We start from the raw sequence: 21,382 nt of genomic DNA on the forward strand, positions 1-21,382 counted from the left end.
TAAGTTGGGGAGGGACAGAGAGAGAGAGGGAGACACAGAATCCAAAGCAAGCTCCAGGCTCTGAGCTGTCAGCACAGAGCCTGATGTGGGGCTCGATCCCACGGACCGTGAGATCATGACCTGAGCCGAAGTTGGACACATAACCAACTGGGCCACCGAAGGGGCCCCAAAATCCCATTTTTTACCCCAGCTCCCTAGTACTGAGCGGTCACAAGGGGAACCCCACCTGCCCATTTTGCTTTTCTCCTCCCCCAAGATGATCAATTGTAGCCTTTGGCCCCAAGCTGGTGAGGGGGAAGAAGGAAAGTTAGGAAGATTAACCCTTTAAAAACAAAACGTCAACACATACATGAACCTAATGACAAACAGTGAAATTCAATCCATTTATTTAAATGTACATTGTACATAAGTTACAAATCCTCACTTCTGCCACTCTGCCTAGAACTTTTCCGGAAAAGCCTCCATTTCTTCCTTGATCCTGTTTTCTACAAGTAATGCGAAGTTACTGTCCGTGTTTTGAAGGTTATAGCTGACAAACACTTGTTTGTTGGTCTTCCTGGCTAAAAAGAGAAAACATTGGCACAGACGTGACTGAAAAGCCTGGAGGCTGTGTGCACCTCACACCTACCTCACAGCAGAGAGATGCCTGGGACAAGACAGCGAGGTCACAGGGAGAGAAGGTGGATCTAATCTGTAATGCTCTTCCCCAGCAGCGGCCACAAATGCAGACTACAGTCATTGAGACCCCCTCCTGCTCTCTGCCACAGTGGTTCTCCAAGCATGGCCCCACCTCAGCAGCAGCACCTGAGAGCTTGTTAGAGCTGCAGATTCTCAGGCCCCCATCCCGGAAGCAGGGGGTGGAGCCAGCAACCTGCTTCACAAGCCCTCCAGGGGATCCAAGCGCTAATCCACTATTCTACTTAAAAAGTTGGTTTGGTTTCTTTGTGGATTTTTTTTTCACTTTTTTAAAATACAGATAATACCAAAGTATTTAAAATACTTAATTTCTCCTTCAGTACCACCCTCTCTACCAATTCCAGTCTTTTCCCAGGGATAATCCTGGGGCTACATTTCTGTACATTTATATAACACACACTTACATGCACATATTGTGTGCATATACACACAAATGTAGGACTTTCAATTTGATGTTGAAGAGACATTTTGACCCTTTCTACAGAACCAACAGTTGGGATGTACTGCTCCAACTACAAAAATCAAGCACAGTCACATGCCCAGAATCAGAAAGACCTATCCTGAAGGCAATTCAGGCAGTAAGCCTAAACCAGTTAAATATCGACCACACCAGTGATGACGCCTCCTCACTCAACCTGGCCTCACCACACACACAGGGCAAGTGCAAACTCCTACTCCCCACAGAGACACCCACCCGCCCTCCCCCAGCCCACAGACATCAGATGACCATGCCAGCCCTGTCATCAAAGGTGAAAACACGGTGAGGTGAGGTGAGGTGAGGTGAGGTGAGGTGAGGTGAGGTGAGGTGAGGTTGGCATCTGTCAAGTCACAGCCCACTCGGCCTACTCTTGTTCGGTGGCAGGAAATTCCTTGTCCCCAGAAAGGGGGGGGGGGGGGGGCAATCACTCTACTTGCTCAGACAGGCTCTTACAGGGAGCAAAACTATCTGCCTGCACTGTTCACCCAGCAGACCCAGCTGTGCCCTCTGTGCTGCACAGAATAAGGGCGTCCCCATGCACACCAAAGCCCTCCAATGCTTCTGGGGTTACTCTGAACCCACTAGATCTTCTCTTTTTCTACTTCCTTTCATCCTCCATATAAGATACCGTTTCAGGGAGCGCCTGGGTGGCTCAGTCAGTTAAGCATCCAACTTCGGCTCAGGTCATGACCTCACAGTTTGAGTTCAAGCCCCATGTTGGGCTCCACACTGACAGCTCAGAGCCTGGAGCCTGCTTCAGATTCTGCCTCCCTCTCTCTCTCTGCCCCTCCCTGCTCATGCTGTGTCTCTCTCTCTCTCAAAAATAAATAAACATTTAAAAAAGTTAAAAACAAACAAACAAACAAACAAAAGATACTGTTTCAGGATGCTTCTCTCTTCTCATTACCCCTCTACACAAACAATGTATTTTCAACGGCAGGGTGGAGACCTAAGCTCGAGATGACCAGAACAGGGAAGGGCAGTGCTGGACAGCCCCCTGGGACCCCAGCACTAGTGCATCACCAGACCCAGCCACATCATACCACTGACTTTTCCAGCTTTTTCTGTGTGCCTGTCCTTGCTGGGACTCAGGACTCAGGACTGCCAGGTTTTGCTGATAACAAGGCAGGAGGGACCCTTCGTTAATATCTGAGTTTAATAATAAGTTGGTGAGGACTTATTTTGTCTATGTTCTGTCACAATTTATACAGATTATTATAAATTGATGGAAACCACATAGGAAAAATATTTGTTAAATTTGCACAAAACTAAAAAAAAATAATAGTTTGTTGCATACAAACTGCTCCTAGACTTTGATCTCAAGGGTACCCTTGGGCCCATCTTACTTTATTGGCATAAACAATTTATTCGTGGCACAGCAAACAAGCCCCCGCCATCCTCTACCAGAATCCGTCTCTCACACTGGGGTGATCCTATAAACATGAACACTCTCCCACGTCTTCATCTGACCAGGCAGGGCATGCAGTGGTCTATACGATATTACGTGTGTCAGCCCTTCAACGCTGGTAAACACAGAGTGATGCACGTAGAAGCCAAGGGCATCTTGTCATCAACTAACTTCACGTGGTTCAGAAAAAAAATAGTATCAACACAGGGAATGAGAGCAACTGGGAATCTAGGCGAAGGCTAAGCAGAAATTCCCTGTATCTTTGGGGCAAATTTTCTGTAAATGTAAAATTACTTCCTAATAACAACTTACCAGAACTTACTAGTTTGGTTACTAGCGCACACTAGTTAGTAGCCAGGTTTCTCTAAAAAGGTACAGTAAATGTTCCTAAAATGCCACAGCTGCCCTCGTGGTTGGCCCTCCTCACACACAGAACTCAGACTGGCAAGTCTAGAATGACTAGTCCTCACCCCGCCCCCTCCTCCCCCACCCCCCCTCCAGTGTGTGGCTGTGCTGTTCACCCAGTTGCCTCCCTGAGTGACCAGCATATAAACTTCCACTAAGCAGGGATAGGTTGATAGAAATGTCAGTGCCACTAAACCAGAAGCTTCTTAAAGTCAGGACCCAGACCTCAGCCACTGTACACCCCAGCACCAGGACATGGGGCCCCATAATGGGCTCTGGAACCGAACCGACAGGGAGCACTGGTGAACACGATGCCCGAGGAGGAGACAGAGGTTGCCCGGCTGTCCCATGTCTCCAGGTGCGCTGGGAGACGTGGCGACTGAGCACTGGCAGAGGGCAGAACACATACCATCCTGACCCCAACTACCTGGGTATTTCCAGAAAGTATGTGTTTGGGGCCCGGGAGAGGGTGGCGCTTTTAACCTCTCGTTCTTGCTCACCACCCTCCATGCCACACTCAGGTCAGGCCAGCCTCCCCTCTTACGATCTCTGAACAAGGACAATCCCTCCTGTGCAGTGCTGGCAGGCGGCTGCCCGGGGTCTCCTGAGTCACCAGGCGGCTACCCGGAGCCACTGCCTGATAGGTACCGTGGGCACCACTCACACTCTCCTCCCACGAGGAGGTAATGTGTTTACAGGAGGGAACTGAATCACCTTGTCATTCATCAGCTTGCATAGCAGCCAAGGCATGACGTGGGAGGCCCTTAAGAACATGCTGGCCCTGAGACAGTGGTCATGGTCAAGGGCATGGACAAGCCCTCCTTAAAGAAGACATCTGTACTCATCTCTCAATACAAGGATTCTTTCCTTCTAAAGTCACTGGCCTCATGGTTCCATTAAACAGCGAGGTCCCCACCCAGCTGCTCCTGCAGCACCAGCCGTGGGCACGTACCTAAGCGCTGGGCAAGGCCAGAGGAGGTCGTATCAGAAGTGTCTCCGAGGAGGGAGGTAGACACGGGGATGGAATCCTAAAAAGAAACAAAGAAAACAATGCTGCTTCTCCATCGGCCAAACTTCTGTAGCTTCTGACTCATCCTTCCTGGCAATGGCAGGTTCTGGTAGGTTAGACACTTTTACCAAGAGGAGGAAGGTCTGGCATCTGTGTCAACAGCCAGGTCGGTTAACCCTCTACTGTATGTGATGTCACAGAGCTAGGACAGACGAAGAGCAGTCACTTGAAGCTGGCATCACAGTGCTGTTAATAAGCTATAAGACTTACTTTACACAAAAGGCTTGTTTTAGGGTTGGAAGCCCCAAAGCATGCTGAAGGGCAACATTACCACCAAGAGATCATTAAGGGCACAGAGGAAACCTCGTCACAGAGTCTGGGTGCCACTGCTACCAGGTCCCTCTAGCCCGCAAGTCAGGCATCAACGGAGAAGGCAGGACGCCAATCTCCTCATCCAGACCTGTAAGAGAGCACACGGCTCCATGCCCCTGAAGGGGTCTACGCTCTTCAAGGTCAACAAGGGCCCTATGAGTTTGCAAAAGGACATCAGTCATCAGGGTCCAAATAACGAATAAAGGAACATCAGATTATGTTTGGCCAATCCTCATTTCAGATAAGAAGCAATAAAACTAAAGATAAATAAATGTGGCCCTTCTGAAATTTAGAAGAAATCTTACTTCCAATTACTTTGGGGTTTTGCTTGTTTGTTTATTTTGAGAGAGAGAGAGAGAGAGAGAAAGTGGGAGGGAAGGAGGGAAGGAGGGAGGGAGGGAGGGAGGGAGGGAGGGAGGGAGGGAGGGAGGGAGAGACAGAGAGAGAGAATCCCAAGCAGGCTCCACACTGTCAGCCCAAAGTTCAATGAGGGGCTCAAACTCATAAACCAGGAGATCATGACCTGAGCCGAAATCAAGAGACGAACGCTTAACTGACTGAGCCACCCAGGCGCCCATCCAATTACTTTTGGAAGTAACTCCCCTTACCATTAAACTTCCTACCTAGCTTAGGAGAAAAAAAATCACTAACTTATAATATGGTCAAACTTACTTCTATCAAAATATTAGACTTCTAAAAGAAACAGCCTCAGTACAGAGGCAAGATTTTTAAAAGAATAAGCTTCTGCCACCAAAGGCTCTGGGGTTGGTGCCCATCCCCCCACACTGTCCAGGTAGAGACAGGTGAACTGAACAAACACCTGCTGTGTGCCAGATACTGTGAGTAAAGCATGGATCAGAGACTGCTCTTTGTCTCCTAGGGGTTCAAAGTCACTTCAAAAGGAGAGAGAACTTGTTCAGGTCTATAAGAGATGATCAAAAAACACAGGGTAAGAACAAAAGCATTTACTGCAAGCTTTTTTGTTGAAAAGATAACAAAAACATGATCTTAATGAATATGCTGTTTACAAAGTTCAAGTTCAACATTCAGCTCTATGCTAATAGTATCTAAACTCTAGAAAATCTACCTTAACAAGGTGGTCATTTCCCACAAAAAACAAAACTAAAAACTCCATATTGTTACCCTTAGTACTTCGTTATTTCCAAAATCATACTGCACCCAACTGGTCTCCCAGGCACACATAGGCCTAGACAGTTTTACTGTGGATGGGGCACCAAGTGGGCCCAACACATGCTAAATTACCTGAGCAAATAGGGCCCCATGTCCCCTTTTCCCTGGTCTCAGGCCAGCCTCCATCATGTTGGGGGAATCTGTATCACCCTTGTTCTAAAGCCTCTCGTGGTGCCACAAACAGACCACGTGGGGCCAGCTGGAAGAAAAGCAGGGCATGTGATTTTGTTCTAGATGGTCTTGTCTTGCGTGTAGGGGTAGAGGGGAAAGGGAGGAGGGAGGAGACATCACAGACCCTTTGGTGCCATCCTCCATGAATGGGCCAACAACCTTTTCCTAGGAAGGGCCAGAGGGTAAATCGTTTAGGTTTTTGTTGTTGTTGTTGCTTTTTTTTTTTTTTTTTTTTTTTTTCAACGTTTATTTATTTTTGGGACAGAGAGAGACAGAGCATGAACGGGGGAGGGGCAGAGAGAGAGGGAGACACAGAATCAGAAACAGGCTCCAGGCTCCGAGCCATCAGCCCAGAGCCCGACGCGGGGCTCGAACTCCCAGACCGCGAGATCGTGACCTGGCTGAAGTCGGACGCTTAACCGACTGCGCCACCCAGGCGCCCCTGTTGTTGCTTTTTTTAAATGTTTCTATTTATTTTTGACAGTGAGAGAAACAAAGCACGAGTGGGGGAGGGGCAGAGAGAGAGGGAGACAGAATTTGAAGCCGGTTCCAGGCTCTGAGCTGTCAGCACAGGGCCCGATGAGGGGCTAGAACTCATAAACCACGAGATCATGACCTGAGCTGAAGTCGGACACTTTACCGACTGAGCCACCCAGGCGCCCCTAAATCATTTAGTTTTTTATGGAGAAGGTCCAGTTGTAACTGTTTGATGCTGCTATCAAATTACAAAAGCTCTGACAGACATTAGTGAATGGATGGGCAAATCTATGTTCCAATAAAACTTTGTTACAAAAGTACACTGGCAGCAGGCCAGCCTGTAGGTCCTGGTTTGCCAAGCCCTATTCCACAGAAATCCTGTGTTTCCTGCTGTAAGCTATGGTCTACACTTCTCTCCGGTTGGCTGGGTGCTCTGTTCCTGAAGGACAATGTACAGGTACACAAGGTGGCCAATAAGTGGGGAATGAACTTCTGACAGGTCTGGTAACTGAGACTGGCCCCTTTTCCTTTTCCTACCTGATCTTCCTGGAATGTGAGTTTCCATTTGAGGAATACACCCTTCTAGGAACTATGACTACCAAATGGTCAGACTGCCAAACTGCACCAAAGCAGCCCACAGGAGGAATCCTGAAATTGACTCAAGGAAGCAATGCCTGGTTTTACTAATGAGCAGTCCTGGGCCCCATGTGACCCACAGCCTAACCCACTGTCTATGACTATAGCCTTAGGACTATGAAAGAAGGAGGTTCCAGGGCACCACAAGCTCCAAACACACCACCGTATCCATCACCCTGTGCCCCCGCAGACCCTCTACCTCTCCCCTCCAATGAAAGAAGACATGGAACTGCCACCTGCCCAAAGGCCCAGCTGCGGGTACCCACCAGAAAAGAAATAAAAGAAAACCCACCCAGGAAAAGAACAGCAAGAAGGGAAAGGGCAGAAGAAGGACACTATGTGAAGACATCCAGAGGTCCCATTCAGAGGCTGTCTCCTTCCCGAAGCCTTGCCCAGGTCCTGCCTGATGGCTCTCTCCTCTGATTGCCCACCACCCCAAGGGCCCCTTAGAGATTACAATCCTTACAGTCTGCCAGGCTGCAGGTTACTACTGGTAGCCCTCCCTAGCAAACCCAGAGTTCCTCCAGGGGGGCCTCATTGTTTCATTCAGCAATGATTTAATGAGCAGCTTGCCAGGCTACTCCTAAACCAGACAAACCTCACCTCCACCATGGATACTGACAATAAACTGCAGAGGAAGCAACACTGGGGCATGCCCATGTACTAAAGCAGGGAGGAAGGCAGTAGCAGGGGAGCTCTACCAGGTAGCAGAGCCTAAAGGGTTACTGTAAAGTCTCTGACCTGTACTCTGAGGTTACCTCTTGAAAGGTCTGCGGCAGAAGGATGACAGTATCTGATTGCCGTCTGCTGCCCTGCAGGGAACTAGCCACATGGCAGTGTTGTGGGCTGAACTGTGTCCTCCAAAAAGAAAAGTCCACATCCTAACCCTTAGCACTTGTGAATGTGACTTTACTGGAAATAGGGTCTTTGCAGAGATGTAAGTTAAGATGAGATCATAATGGAATAGGGTGGACCCTTAATCTATTATGACTGGGGTCTTTACAAGAAAACACACAGAGAAACACACAGAGAAGATGGCCAGTGACACCACAGGCAGAGATCTGAGTGATGAAGCCACAAGCCAAGGAATGCCAGGATTGCCCCCAACACCAGAAGACGGGAGAGGCATGGGAAGATTTCTCCCTACGAGCCATCAGAAGGAACCAGCCCTGCCGACACCTTGACTTTGGACTTCTGGCCTCCAGAACTGTGAGGGAATAGATCTTGGTTGGTTTAAGCCCCCCAGTTTGTGGCACTTTGTCACAGCAGCTCTAAGAAATGAACACAAACAGCAAAGGGGGAATCAGGCTAGGAGGAAAGGAGATGCTGCGGGCTTCACCGAGGGCAGGCTGGAAAGGAGGTGAGAGGTGTGTAAGCAACCTTTTAGGCAACCAACTTGAACAATGGAAACCTGAGTAAGATAGAAAGGCCCACAGTGCCCTCCAACCCCTTGGCTGAATACAAACAGGCCCATTAGGTGACCCACCTCAAAATATCCTTAAGTCCTAGCTGACCAATGGGTGGGTTACTTACACTTGGGCACAGGTGTTGGAGAAGTAAATAAAGTACGCCAAAGATGGCCAAAGGAACTAAAACAAACTCTGGTCTCTTGCTTAGAGACCCCTCCTCCAGGTTCTTCTTCCTTTGCTGTGTGCACGAAAACCCCCACAGATATGGAAGCTGGCGGCTATAAATTACCCTCCTCACTTGCATTCCGGGCTCAGACCTTTGGAGAAACAGTCTCCTCTGAGAACACTGGTGTGAAATAATTATCTCCAATCCACAAAGATCTCCTAGTGCCGCTTGGTTTTTCCGCCAGGGTTCCAGCCTAGTTCCGTAACACAGGTACCAAAAAAGGAAAATTCCATTAGAACCCACACCCCCTTAACTACAGCCCCTCACCACTGCCTCCAGGCAGTCTCTCCCTTGCTGTCCTTCCCCCAGCTCCCCTGTGGTGTATTCAATAAACTTCTACCTCCTTTGTTCTGCCTTGGGTGAATTCTTTCACTGACCCAGCCAGGCCAACAGGGTGGTTGGATTCCCCCTATGTGTTGATGGACAGCAGTGCCTACAGATTCACTGACACTCGCCATGGGGAGAGTGGGAGAGTAATCAAGGTTCGAATGGAGTTTCCACAACAACAGATGGGCTGGCTGTGAAAGAAGCAGGTCTGAGGGAAGAGGTTAAGAGTTAGGTCTTACTTTTCTAAAGAAAACATCCAGATAGCCAACAGGCACATGAAAAGATGCTCAATGTCACTCCTCATCAGGGAAATACAAATCAAAACCACACTCAGATATCACCTCACTCCAGTCAGAGTGGCTAAAATGAACAAATCAGGAGACTATAGATGCTGGAGAGGATGTGGAGAAACAGGAACCCTCTTGCACTGTTAGTGGGAATGCAAACTGGTGCAGCCGCTCTGGAAAACAGTGTGGAGGTTCCTCAAAAAATTAAATCTACCCTATGACCCAGCAATAGCACTGCTAGGAATTTACCCAAGGAATACAGGGGTGCTGATGCACAGCAGCACTTTCAACAATAGCCAAATTATGGAAAGAACCTAAATGTCCATCAACTGACGAATGGATAAAGATGTGGTTTATATATACAACGCAATACTACTTGGCAATGAGAAAGAATGAAATCTGGCCACTTGTAGCAACATGGATGGAACTGGAGAGTGTTATAAGGGAAATAAGTCAGGCAGAGAAAGACAGATACCCTATGTTTTCACTCATATGTGGATCCTGAGAAACTCAACAGAAGACCAAGGGGGAGAAGAAGGAGGGAAAAAAGTTACAGAGAGGAAAGGAGGCAAACCATAAGAGACTCTTTTAAATATTGAGAATAAACTGAGGGTTGATGGGGGTTGGGGGGTAAGTGGGTGATGGGCATTGAGGAGGGCACCTGTTGGGATGAGCACTGGGTATTTCATGGAAACCAATTTGACAATAAATTTCATATTTTTAAAAAAAGCAGCACCTTAGAAGTAGCGGGTGGGGGGGGTTGGGCGGGGAGGAAGGAGTTGGATCTTAAAATATGTCTAGTGTGAGATGCCTATCAGATTTTCAGGTGGAGACACAGGAGTCCGAGGTCTGTACTGGAAACAAAGAAAATTAGGTGTGTTCAATACAGAGATGGCAGGAAAACTAAGAGGTGGATACCATCCTCCGGGAGGGGGAGTGTGACCAGACAGAAGTCCCACGACAAAGCCCTGAACATTCCAACTACTGAGCGGGGCTCGAGGAGCCAGCAGAGGGGCGCCCGCCTTAAAGATAGAGGAGGAAGGGATCGGCGGGGATCGCCTGGGGGCCCACGCCCGGCCGACGGCATTCGGCTCCCCACGGATGGTGCAGGCCAGAACCCCGGTTCCTTAAGACATCACAGGAAGAGTTCCGGAGAGCCCCGAGGCCCCCTGGGCCCAGGAAAGACTGAGGCCACAAGTAGGGAGCTACAACCCCCACTATTCCGGGCGGGCACCAGGCGCGTGCCTGGACCCTCAGTCACCTTTCCTCCCAGCCCCCGCCCCCATACCCGCCCGACCCCTCGCACCCCAACCTTCCACGCCGGCCGGCATTCCCAGTCCTTCCCCCAGCCTCCGCCCCCTCCCGACCCGCACTCACGTAGCGATTGCACATGGCCACCGCGAGGTTGCGCAGGTGAGGCGTGGCCCCCACCCACAGGAAAAGCGAGTCCGTCAGCCGCATGACGTGGAAGTGGACGAGCTGCTCCCACAGCCTCGCGCTGAAGTTGTGCAGGGAGACGTCCCCGCCAGCGGCGGCCGGCGGCCCGTCCATGCCGCCCGGCGGGCCCACGCCCGCAAACGCCGAGACTCCGTTCCCGCTGCCGTCGTCGGCCGGGCCAGACCCAAGCAAGCGAGCGACGAGAGGTCGAGCGCGCTTTCGCTTTCGGTCCGGGGGAGAAGGCGGGGCTAGCCCGGGACGTAGGCGGGGCCGGGAGTGGGCGGGGGCGGGCGGCTAGAAAATGCCGAGTAGGCCGGGCCCTGGCTCCGCTGCCCGCCGGCCTCTCCCGGCGACCGGGTCTACTGAAAACCCGCGGTCCTCAGCAGCAGGGGCTGGGCGGGTGTCCGGCGGTGACCTTAGGGAGTCTGCGGGCGCCTGGCAGAACCCGCCCTTGCTTGTTCCTTCCCTCCTTCACCCCAATTAGTGTTCGATGAGCAGCATTCAAGGGCTGGAGCTAGCTGCCTCGTCTTCCCAAGTCCTGACTCACAGCCCTTCGGAGACAACCGCTTTTAAATTAGTGCCTTAAGCGCTCATAGCGCAGCCGCCTCCCCTCACACCGTCTTAGGTTTGGTTTACCAAAGTCCTCCTCCCCTAGCAGCCCTGTACCTTCAGGGAAGCCTTGAATGCAGCTAGGCTTTGAGAAAGGCAGCAATATTGGGAGAAAGCACCTAAAAGTTGAGTCAACTAAATTGGCAGGAGGCTGGGCTGGAACTCTTGATTGAACTCAGACCCCCTGAGGTTTGTAGTCTTGGGCAAGCCTGGGCCTTGGGGTGACCTTTTAACTTTTCTGAGACTCAGCTTCCTCATAGGCAAAACGAAAATAAGAATAGGTAACTTTCAGAGGAGTAGAAAGCATGAGTCTCTATGTAGGAAGCACCATCAGTGGTGGCCATTATAACGCCTGCTAAAGAACCCGTTAATTGGACATTGCAGAGTTGAAATAAGAAAGCCTGCAATATAAGAGAATGTTTATGGTAAAAGCAAGCAGGACCCATTTTGTCAGATTCTGTTACAATAGGCCCTTGGGTTTTACATCAAAACTATCAGAGTCCAGGGGTGCCTGGGTGGCTCAGTCGGTTGAGCGTCCGACTTCAGCTCAGGTCAGGATCTCGCGGCCAGTGAGTTCGAGCCCCGCGTCGGGCTCTGTGCTGATAGCTCAGAGCCTGGAGCCTGTTTCGGATTCTGGGTCTCCCTCTCTCTCTGACCCACCCCGTTCATGCTCTATCTCTCTCTGTCTCAAAAATAAATAAATGTTAAAAAAAAAAATTAAAAAAAAAAATAAAACTATCAGAGTCCTACTTTTTAAATCTCTAATAGGTCTCAGTTGACTAAGTTGAAATTTAAAAGGTTAAGTACTGGGGTGCCTGGGTGGCCCAGTGGTTTAAGCATCTGACTTCTGTTCAGGTCATGGTCTCAGAGGGCCTGAGTTTGAGCCCCCATTGGGCTCTCTGCTATCAGCATAGAGCCTGCTTCAGATCCTGTCTCATTCTCTCTGCCCCTCCCCTGCACGCCCTCTCTCTCTCAAAAATAAGTAAACGTTAAAAAAAAATAAAAGATTAAGTATTTTTACAGGTCTATTCTATTTGCTAATTAGCAATGATGCACTATAATAGTTAACTTTCAGGTCAATTTTTTAAACAGCTTTGTTAAGATATAATTGACATACAATAACTACCCATATTTAAAGTGTATATATTGAAGTTTTGACACATGTACAACCAGTGAAACCATGGCTACAATCAAGATAGTGAACATGTCCATCAGCCCCGGAGGTTTCCTCAAGCCCCTCTTTAATCCTTCCTGCTGCCCATGACCACTAATCTGCATTTTGTCACTACAGATTAGTTTGAATTTTCGAGAGTTTTAGATAAATGGAATCATAGAGTATGTACAATTATTTTTGTCTGCCTTTTCACTCACCATAGTTACTTTGAGATCCATCCATTGTTGTGTGTATCAATAGTTCATTTCTTTTTATTGCTGAGCAGTATTCCATCGTATGGTCACACCACTCTTTGTTTATTCCTTCACACACTGATGCTCATTTAGGCTGTTTCCAGTTTGGGGCTATTACACTAAAGCCGTTACCCATATGCTTTCACTTCTCATATATAAAGACCTAGGAGTAGAATGGTTGTATCATATAGTAGCTGTATGTGTAACCTTTTAAGAACCTGACAAACTGTTTTCCATAGTGATTATACCATTGTACATTCCCATCTGTGTATGGAGTTCTAGGTCCTCCACATCCCCATCAAACAGCAAGAACCATGCCAACTACTTGATATAATCAAGATTGTTCATTTTAGTCATTCTAAGTGGCATGTAGTGGTATCTCATTATGGTTTTAATTTGCATTTCCTTAATTACTAATGGACATCAGTTTATACTTCACGCCATGCACAAAAACAAACTCAGAGTGGTTCATAGACCTAAATATAAAATTTAAAACTATAAAACTTCCAGAGGAAAATGTAAGAGGAAACCTTTGTGACCTTTAATTAGACAAAGATTTCATAGATACAAGAAAGCATCATGAAAGAAAGCAAGATCCATAAAAGAACAAATTGGTAAATGGAACCAATGGAGCAGATGATCTCACCACATCTCACCTCTAACACCCTCTAATGCTTCATCCCCTAGACAACAAACAATTTTTAAAATGAGAATTTATATCTAAGGAATCCAGAAGAACTGTCTGGAGAAATTGGGCAACTTAGTTAATAGCCTATTGCCTCGATGCTCTCCTCCACACGCACCCAGCACAGGTGGAAGAGAACCCCTCTCTGCACCCACGTCAGGGTATTGAGCACCCCTGGGAAAACCACCTGACCCAGCAGGTGAGGGTCACAGTCAGCCATGGCCCTCAACATCAGTTGCCCCTCAAACATTACCCTGCAGTCCCTAGACTGTGTCCTCTCTCATTTATTCTAAGGACTATTCTCCTCAAGCCTTAACCCTACCCGAGCTCAAGTTCACCAGATAAGCTGCCTCTAATTTTACAAAGAAAACAGAGGTTACTCTTATCGTCATCTGACCTCATTCTTGCCATCTTCTCCTCCCTCCATTACAGTGAGTTTCTCCTCCCCTGTCAAAGGTTAATCTATCCACCTGTACTCTGAACCTGTCTTTCTCCACATCCTCAAGAATTCTGTCAACTTTGGTGGCTTCTCCAAAGGGTCAGTGGTGGGCTCTGAGATGTACGACCCAGATCCCCCTTCAGGAAAGGACTTGTCTCAGCTGCTGGAAAAGCTGTTAGCAGAAAGTCTCCTATTGTCACCTCTTTTGGAGTTTGAATACCCCTCCCAGGGCAGCTCACATCCAATGACTGATGGAGGTAATAGTATAGAGGTCAGGCCATTTCAGTCCAATGCAAGACAACTATGATGGGCCATTTTTGCTCCACAGTGCCCACGGATTCAACTGAGGACGATTACAAGAGTTGTATTCACCTTACACCATCAGAGGAAACTATGGATGGATGATTGGGATGCTGAGTGTGTCACCCCAGTCAAATCTTATGGTCCCTTGCTCAGTTTCCAGACCTAGAACCCAATAACTGAAGACATGTCCTGGTCCCCCACAACACCATAGTAAGTATACACAATATTACTATCCAGCCCTCCCCCAAAGAGACCGAAGGTCATTTACTCAGGTAACACTATGCTAGGGAAACAGGAAGACCTGAGCATTTTAAGAGTCAGAGTTGGAACTGAGATATGCAGATCTGAAGTGTCATCTTGGTCTTCCTGCTAAAATGGGCGCATACAGGAACCAGACATTAGATGGAGTCCCGCCAAGGGTCCATTTGGTCTGCAGCCCCATCTGGGATCATTTGCCTGGTCCCTGAATATATAATTGGAATAGGCATAGTTGAAAGTTGGCACAATCCCCACGGTGGGGCCTGTACCTGGGGGGTAAGAGCTATCATAGTGAAGAAAGCCAAGTGGAAGCCTATGAAACTGCCCCTGCCCCAGCCAAGCAATATTGCATCAAGGGGAGCATGGTGGAAATTAGTGCCACCCCTAAGGATCCAGAGGATTCAATGGTGGTGGCCTTCACCATATTTCTACTTCCCCAGTTGAATCCTGGAAGGTGGCAATAGACTACAATAAACTCAACCAAGAAGCAGTCCCAATTGCAGCTGATGTGATATCTTTGATAGAGCAATGTAATAAGGCCTCAGGTACATAGTATGTGGCCAAAGCTTTGGGAAATGCATTCTTTTCTATTGCAATCAGAAAAGAGGAGCAGAAACAGTTTGCATTTACATGAGATGGACAATATTCACATACAGTTTCATCCAAGACCATGTTTAATCTCCACCCTCTGTCAGAATGTCATTTGAAGAGATCTAGACTATCCAGACATCCCACAAAATATCACACTGATGCCTTACGTGACTATCACTTCTGTTTCACCAATGCCCTGTCTTGAGTTAGCACCTATGGCTGCATGGGGGATCCCATAGGAATAGCTGAAGAATGAGATAAAAGCCAGAGCTTGGATTTGGGATGGGTCAGTGCGTGGGTGCAAGGTACACACGGGCGCAGCTGTGATGCGGCCTCACTCTGGCAGTGCACCTGGTCATCCATGCCGTGTGGGCAGAGCAGTAGCCCCAGGTCAGAGTGCACACAGACTTAGGGGCAGTGGGGAATGACTTGGCCTGGCCAGTCAGTTAACTGTGGGAAAGATGGGAAGACGGAGAATAGGACAGGGAGGTCGGGGGAAGAGGCATGTGGATAGAGGGCCCACAAAGTATGAAGATCCCTGTATCACGAGTGTTATGACCCAGCAGAGAACATGAGTGGGCAAAGTGACACAGCTAGTTGATGACAGCCCCTGTCTCCCACCACCCAGACTGGTACAGTAAACAGGCCATGCACAAAATAGCCACGGTAACAGAGGCGAGGTTGTGTGGGGCCAACAGCATGGAATTCTGCTTGCCAAGCTGTTCTTGCTGCTATCACCAAACATCCTACCTACCCACAGAGACCCAGGCTGACGCTCTGTTATGTGCAGCACCACTGCTCAAGGAGAACTGACCACTACATAGCAAGGTGGGGATGTTGGGTTCTTTCCACCCAGAAGGACCAGCAATTTGTTGTGACAGAAATAGAACCACGTGGTGGGTATGTGTTTGCCCTTCCTGTCCACAGAGCCTTAGTGCCATTATCTGAGTGCTTACAGAGTGCGTGATCCTCCGGCATGGCTTTGCATGTGATGTCACATGAGACAGCAGAAGAGGTGGGAGAGTGGGCCCAGAACCAGGGGAGCCAATGGCCCCCTCACACAGTCTGTGCTACCCACAAGCTGCCCACTGAAGACAGAAATGCTCAGAGATGGTAATTTACAAGGATGGAGAATCATCCCTGTGTCGAGCCCAGCAACTCAAAAAGAAGAGTCACCATCCTGGGGGAGGGTCTCCATCCTCATCATAAGGAGGAGATGGGGCTGTTGTCACCAGGTGGGGGCAGGGAGGAAACTGTCTGGCACTCAGGTGACCTACTTGGGTGCCACTTGGTACTCCCTTGCCCAGTTGTGACAGCAGATAACTGTAACTCTGGCCTAAGGGCAGATCCTCCTTCTAGGAAAGAATTGTTGCCCAGCTGCTAGGAACATAGGGCCTTCAAGAGTCAATCCTTTAGTGATTACCTCTGCTACTGAGAGCTGTCTTGCCCCAAGGTCTTTCCTGGGACTGAGGGGGATGGGTGGTGGGGGCTCTCTGATGGGGGCAAGGGAAAAAAGATGCAGCCACTTTAGCCCAATGCACTCAACTCTGACAGCCACATGAGCTTCAGAGGTCCCCATAGGGTCAACTGAGGCTTTTCCTTCTTCCTCTGCCTACTCCTACTTCCTCTCACTCCCCTGCAAGGGTATTGATCCCAAGGGTACTCCCTAATAAAATATTCAGATTAAACTCTGAAATTGCTTTCTGGCGAACCCAACCTGGGACAGGCTCCTTCTATGGCCTGTTCTCCTCTCACCGTATGCATTCCTGGGCAATTTCATCCATGGTAATGATTTCCTTGACACCTAATCTCTAAAGTATGATGTACAGCCATCATAGCTCTTTTTAGAGGCACGCACATGCTGCACTGCCAACTGGCCTTTACTTCCCAACTGTCCCCAACAACACCTGGACCCTCAGTATGTCCATGCCCAATATCATCATCTCTTCCATCCTCACCTTCCTGCCCCCCCCCTCTTTTCCTTACTGTATTCCCTACATTGGTGAATGTTCCCGAACCACAACTAAAGAATCTTCTCAGTTACTGCAAACAGCACTGCCTGCGGATTTCTCCCACACTCCTCCTTCACATCCGCCCCACCTGCGCTTCCATCCTGGTGCAGACCCTGCCCTTCTCTTCTTGCCTGAACTTCTGCCCTGGCATTCTGACCGGCTCCCCTGCTTCGTGTTGCAGTAGGCCCCAGTGTGTCTTTCTCACCATCGCCAGAGAGATCTACTGAATGGATAAATCTGCTCACAGTATTTCCTGTAATGAAAAATTCTTCAGGGATGTTCAGGGATGTTCTCAATGCCTTTGCAGACATACAAGGCCCTCACCCAGCTGTCCGTCTACTTATGCCTGTCTCTTCCCTCACCTCCTGCTTTCCTGAACCCCACAACGCGGCCAGAACCCACCACCTCTATTTGCCTTGTGCACCATTGTTCATGCTTCCCCCTGCCTGGGCCCATCCCTGACTCACCTGCTGGAGAAACCCCTCAGCCTGAAGTCAGCCCCAGTACCACTCCTTGGGGTAGCCCTTCTGGCCCTTCATCTTCACCTCCCCCAGAGCACTCATTTTAAGTGCTGGCCTGTATGCAGGCTCATCATCCTTCTCAGGAAGCTCCTTGAGGGCTACAGGGCTCTCGTCTTCAGTGCCCTGCACCTAATAGGCACAGAACAAATATGGATTGAGTGGTTGAGTGAGTAAATGAGTAAATGCTGGAAAGATAAATAAGGCCTCCTAAGGCCCTTAGGCTGAGGCTAGGCCTGGCTCCACCACTAATTAGTTCTAAGCCTCTCTTCTAGGTCTCTGTTACCTTAGCTGTAAACTGAGAAGATCGGCTTAGATGATCTGTAAGGCGCCTTCCAGAACTAATGCCCTTTGCAGATCAGATAAGAAGGAGGAATGGTAACAAGAGCCTTGCAGTCGGCCAGTCCCGAGCAGGAGGGTGTAATTCTTCCTGGTGCCACTAGATGGCAGGTGGGAAGGAAACGGGCTAACTGCGCCTGAGAGCTTTCGCTTTCGGAAAGCAAGGCTGAGTGGCTGGATTCCCACTCTTTTTAACTCAGGAACTCTGTCAGGGGTAGTGTTTTCACCAGGCTCTGCAATTTTAGAATGCTGAGATGACACAACAAGTCTTGTTTCTCAGGAAGCCCACAGCCCACGGATGCAAAACACCCAGCTGTACATCGCCAAAGAGGCCACCCGACTGGCTGTCTGCTCGAAAAGAGGGCCAGGAGGGTATTAGTGCTTTGATTCATCCCTCTCCTCTTTCTGCCACCAATCTGGGCTGTGAATTTCAGTAGGAACCAAGAATTACAGGATTTTTTAGATGACAGATAAGGAAGCTGCTCTGTGGGGAGGATTACCTGTCACCTCCCTTCCAGGTGAGGAAAGATGAGTCTTGGAATTATAATGCACGCCATCTGAAGATAGAGCTGCCCCTGGCACATTCAAAGTGCAATTAAATGAGTCATAAGAACATCCAGGATGTTTTCAGCATCACAGCATTCTCTCATGAGACCCTTGGGCATTTAATCCAAAACCCAACCCAAACTCTGTTATATGCTGTGATTGGTGATGTGGTGCTTGGTTTAGCAGTAGGCTGGGTTATGCTTTGGTAACATTTTAATCCTGCAAGGGCATTGGCATTGGGGGGTAGGAGGTAAGGTGGGAGAACTTTGCTCCATATAGTTTTTTAGGGACCCCAGACAACATCTGGTGTTGGGTCTGGCAAAACAGAGATCTACAGTGTTGGGTCTGGCCTTTTGATGCTCTGACCTAGAAGTGACATATCAAATCTTCTTGTAGCCCATTAGCCAGAAACTGTCACCTGTTGTTGGCTCCCTGCATCCGGGGGAGGGGTGTGTGCAAAAAACTGGGAGGCAGACAGAACATTTGGTGAGCACCACTGTCCTGCTGTGGAGGCCACCTTCAGGCCTGTTGCCTGAAATGCTTGAGCAATGGAAACTTAAGGCAAAAGGGCCCACAGTGACTACTGAGCTGACAAACAGTCTCCATAAGTGACCACCTTGAATGACCACAAGCCCTAACTGACCAATGGGCTACTTACAACCAGGCACAGTTACCAAAAAGGGGAAAATTCCATAGGTTCCCAAACCCCCTCACTGCACCCCATAACTACAGCCCCCTACCACCACCTCCTGGCAGACAGTCTCTCTTTTGCTGTCCTGCCCACTGCTCCCTTGCAGTATACTCAGAAAGTTCTCCTTTGATCTGCCCTGGGTAAATTCTTTCACCACCCACACCAGTCAGAATGCCCCACACCTGCCACAGTGACAAGATGTACGAATGATTTGCCGAGTCACTACATCTGCCAATCAGTGTTTGTCCAGATTCTCCACTGAGGAACCCCTGTGGCCTGGAGTCAAGAGGTATAGCCCAAAGCTCTGTTCATCACCCAAGTGGCCTCCCTCTGATCTAGAGAGCAGAGAATAATTCACGTTCTGCTCCAAATCTGCTCCTCCCACCAAACCCAACAAACTGTCTACAACTGAACCCAGTAAGTCCGCTTTGGTTCCTGTTACTACAGATGAACCTTCTGTTGCCACCCGAAGCTAACCCTACACCTGTGCACCTGTCCCCTTCCTCCTCACCCCTCCTCAAGGACAGCATGCCATTGATTTGTATCTCTCTCTCCTGTATCATGGATCTTCTCCTCTCTACTAGGCTATTTTCATCAGCATACAGATATGAGCTTTAAAATATCTTTCTTTGCCTCACATCACTCTGACTACCTCCCTGTGTCCCTGCCCCTTCTATAGAAAAACCCCTGGGAAAGGCTCCCATGGCTGTCTCCAGATCCTCGCCTCCCTTTCTGTCCTGGCATGCTGCCCTCCCTTCACTACTCTGCTCTTGCCAAGGTCACTGAAGATCTCTAGATGTCAAGGCCTAGAGTCTCTTCCTTGCCCTGGGCAGCACTGACTCCAGGGACAGGATTCTGTCTCTTCCCTCCCTGCCCCTCCTCCCAGAGCCTCTGCTGGTTCTCACTCATAGTCCCAGCCTCCCCCGTGGAAATGCTCCATCGGCAGTTCTCTCCTCCAGCTGCCCTCCTGCAAGGTGCTCTCCCCCAGCCCATGGCTTCCATGCCTTCTGCACACTGATGACTCCCACATTTGTGGCTCTAAGCTTTCCTGAGCTCTAACCCTGTTCTAGAGTCAGCTGCCTACCCAGCACCTCCACTGGAGTGTGTGTTGGAAACTTCACAAGGGTCCCCCACAAAGCCTGCCTTCCTCACAGCCTTCCTCATTCAGAAAGTGGCACCTGTTTTCTTCCAGGCAGTCAGGTCAAAAACCTTGGCATCTTCCTTGACCCCTCTCATCCTCTCCCAGCTCACCCCATGCATCAGCAAATCCTGCTGGCTTTGTCCAGACTGACTGTGGCCATCCTCTCCACCATCAATCAGCTCTCGTCTGGACTCATGTGCTGACCTAAATGGTCTCCCTACTTCCGCCCTCATCCACTTACCATCTATTCTCAACATAACAGTCAGAAGGACTCTTTCAAAGCAGTTTTCCTCTTACCTTATTTATGAAATAGAAGGATTAGGTTCTAATACCAAAATTGTCTAATTTGAGCAGTCTGTGTCCAAGGGAGGCTTCCAGAATGTTAGACTTTCTTGGTGCTATAAGAACAGTTCATATTTTTTAAAATTTCCTCTATCAGTCCTTGAATCCCCCCAAAGGCAAGTACTCTCAAGCACATCCACCTCTTCCCTGCCTCCATCCCTACCTTCTCCACCCTGCTTCCCCCATCCCCCACTCTTCACAAGTGCAGACAAAATATTTTTGCTGGCTGCAGCTGTCCCATAGCATTTCTCAGCACACGGAAGAAAAACCCCTGCCCAAGTTCTAATGTCATCAGGCTCCGGCACAAAAGGAAAATAAGCTAATCCTATCAGGTTGTTGCAGGGGGTGGAAAGAAAATCTCAAAGTGGATTGGAAACAAGTTGACCATTGTCACTGTTGGTCACAGGCAGAATCCACCACAAAGAGATTTTTATAACTCTTTGAAAATGTCAATATAGTTTTCTTAACCAACAAAGCTTCGATACGGCTCTGCCTTACCCAGAGGACAGCTGGTAAGTCAACTGTACCTCTGCCATTTAGACTGGACAGCCCTGCCAGGGGCCCCGGAGGGGGCCGTCCCCTTCTTCACTGCACCCCAGCTACACAGGAGCCCAAATTCTACCCTCCCACAGTGCAGGTGCAGGTCTGGAGCAGCCATGAGTGGGGAATAAAATTGTTCCTCCCTAGTCAGGCGAGCCAACGGGGCAGCCTATGCGCATACTTACTTGTTTTAGGAAAGGGCACAGCCTGAGGATTTAGGGAAGCAAAGCAGGAAAGGGGTTTCCAACAAGAAGCAGTTTGGAAGCGACAGACGGTGGCAGTTTGTCTTCACCTTCCTGATACCTCTGCTTCTTTCAGCAGCTTTTACGATACACTGAGCTCTGAGCCATAGAGTATTTAATCTTGATCTCCAGGTACACACAGATTGTTGCAGAGACAAGACGATAATTAACAATGGAGGGCAGGGCACAC

The 21,382-nt window shown here is 49.0% G+C and overlaps 1 protein-coding gene across 1 annotated transcript; it reads right to left on the reverse strand.

Moving 5' to 3' along the window:
- Positions 1–369: 369 nt before the first annotated feature.
- PSMG4 (proteasome assembly chaperone 4) lies at positions 370–10,730 on the reverse strand. Its single transcript, XM_025917251.2, has 3 exons — positions 10,470–10,730; positions 3,940–4,015; positions 370–560 (listed from the first exon to the last, which is right to left on the reverse strand). Exons 1-3 carry the CDS (start codon positions 10,641–10,643, stop codon positions 439–441), a joined length of 372 nt encoding a protein of 123 aa, XP_025773036.1. The 5' UTR covers positions 10,644–10,730; the 3' UTR covers positions 370–438.
- Between the last annotated feature and the right edge of the window lie 10,652 nt (positions 10,731–21,382).

Source organism: Puma concolor, chromosome B2, assembly GCF_028749965.1.
Source record: "Puma concolor isolate L17-30 chromosome B2, mPumCon1.1.hap2, whole genome shotgun sequence".
Classification (NCBI taxonomy): Eukaryota; Metazoa; Chordata; class Mammalia; order Carnivora; family Felidae; genus Puma; species Puma concolor.

What these genes read in the sequence shown, in the direction of transcription:
- PSMG4 (XM_025917251.2), bottom strand. Translation starts at nt 10,643, where the DNA reads ATGGACGGGCCGCCGGCCGCCGCTGGCGGGGACGTCTCCCTGCACAAC. An exon ending in TGGCCATGTGCAATCGCTAC is followed by an intron (nt 4,016 to 10,469) that starts GTGAGTGCGGGT and finishes GTTTCTTTTTAG; the next exon opens with GATTCCATCCCCGTGTCTAC. An exon ending in TGGCCTTGCCCAGCGCTTAG is followed by an intron (nt 561 to 3,939) that starts GTACGTGCCCAC and finishes TTCTCTTTTTAG; the next exon opens with CCAGGAAGACCAACAAACAA.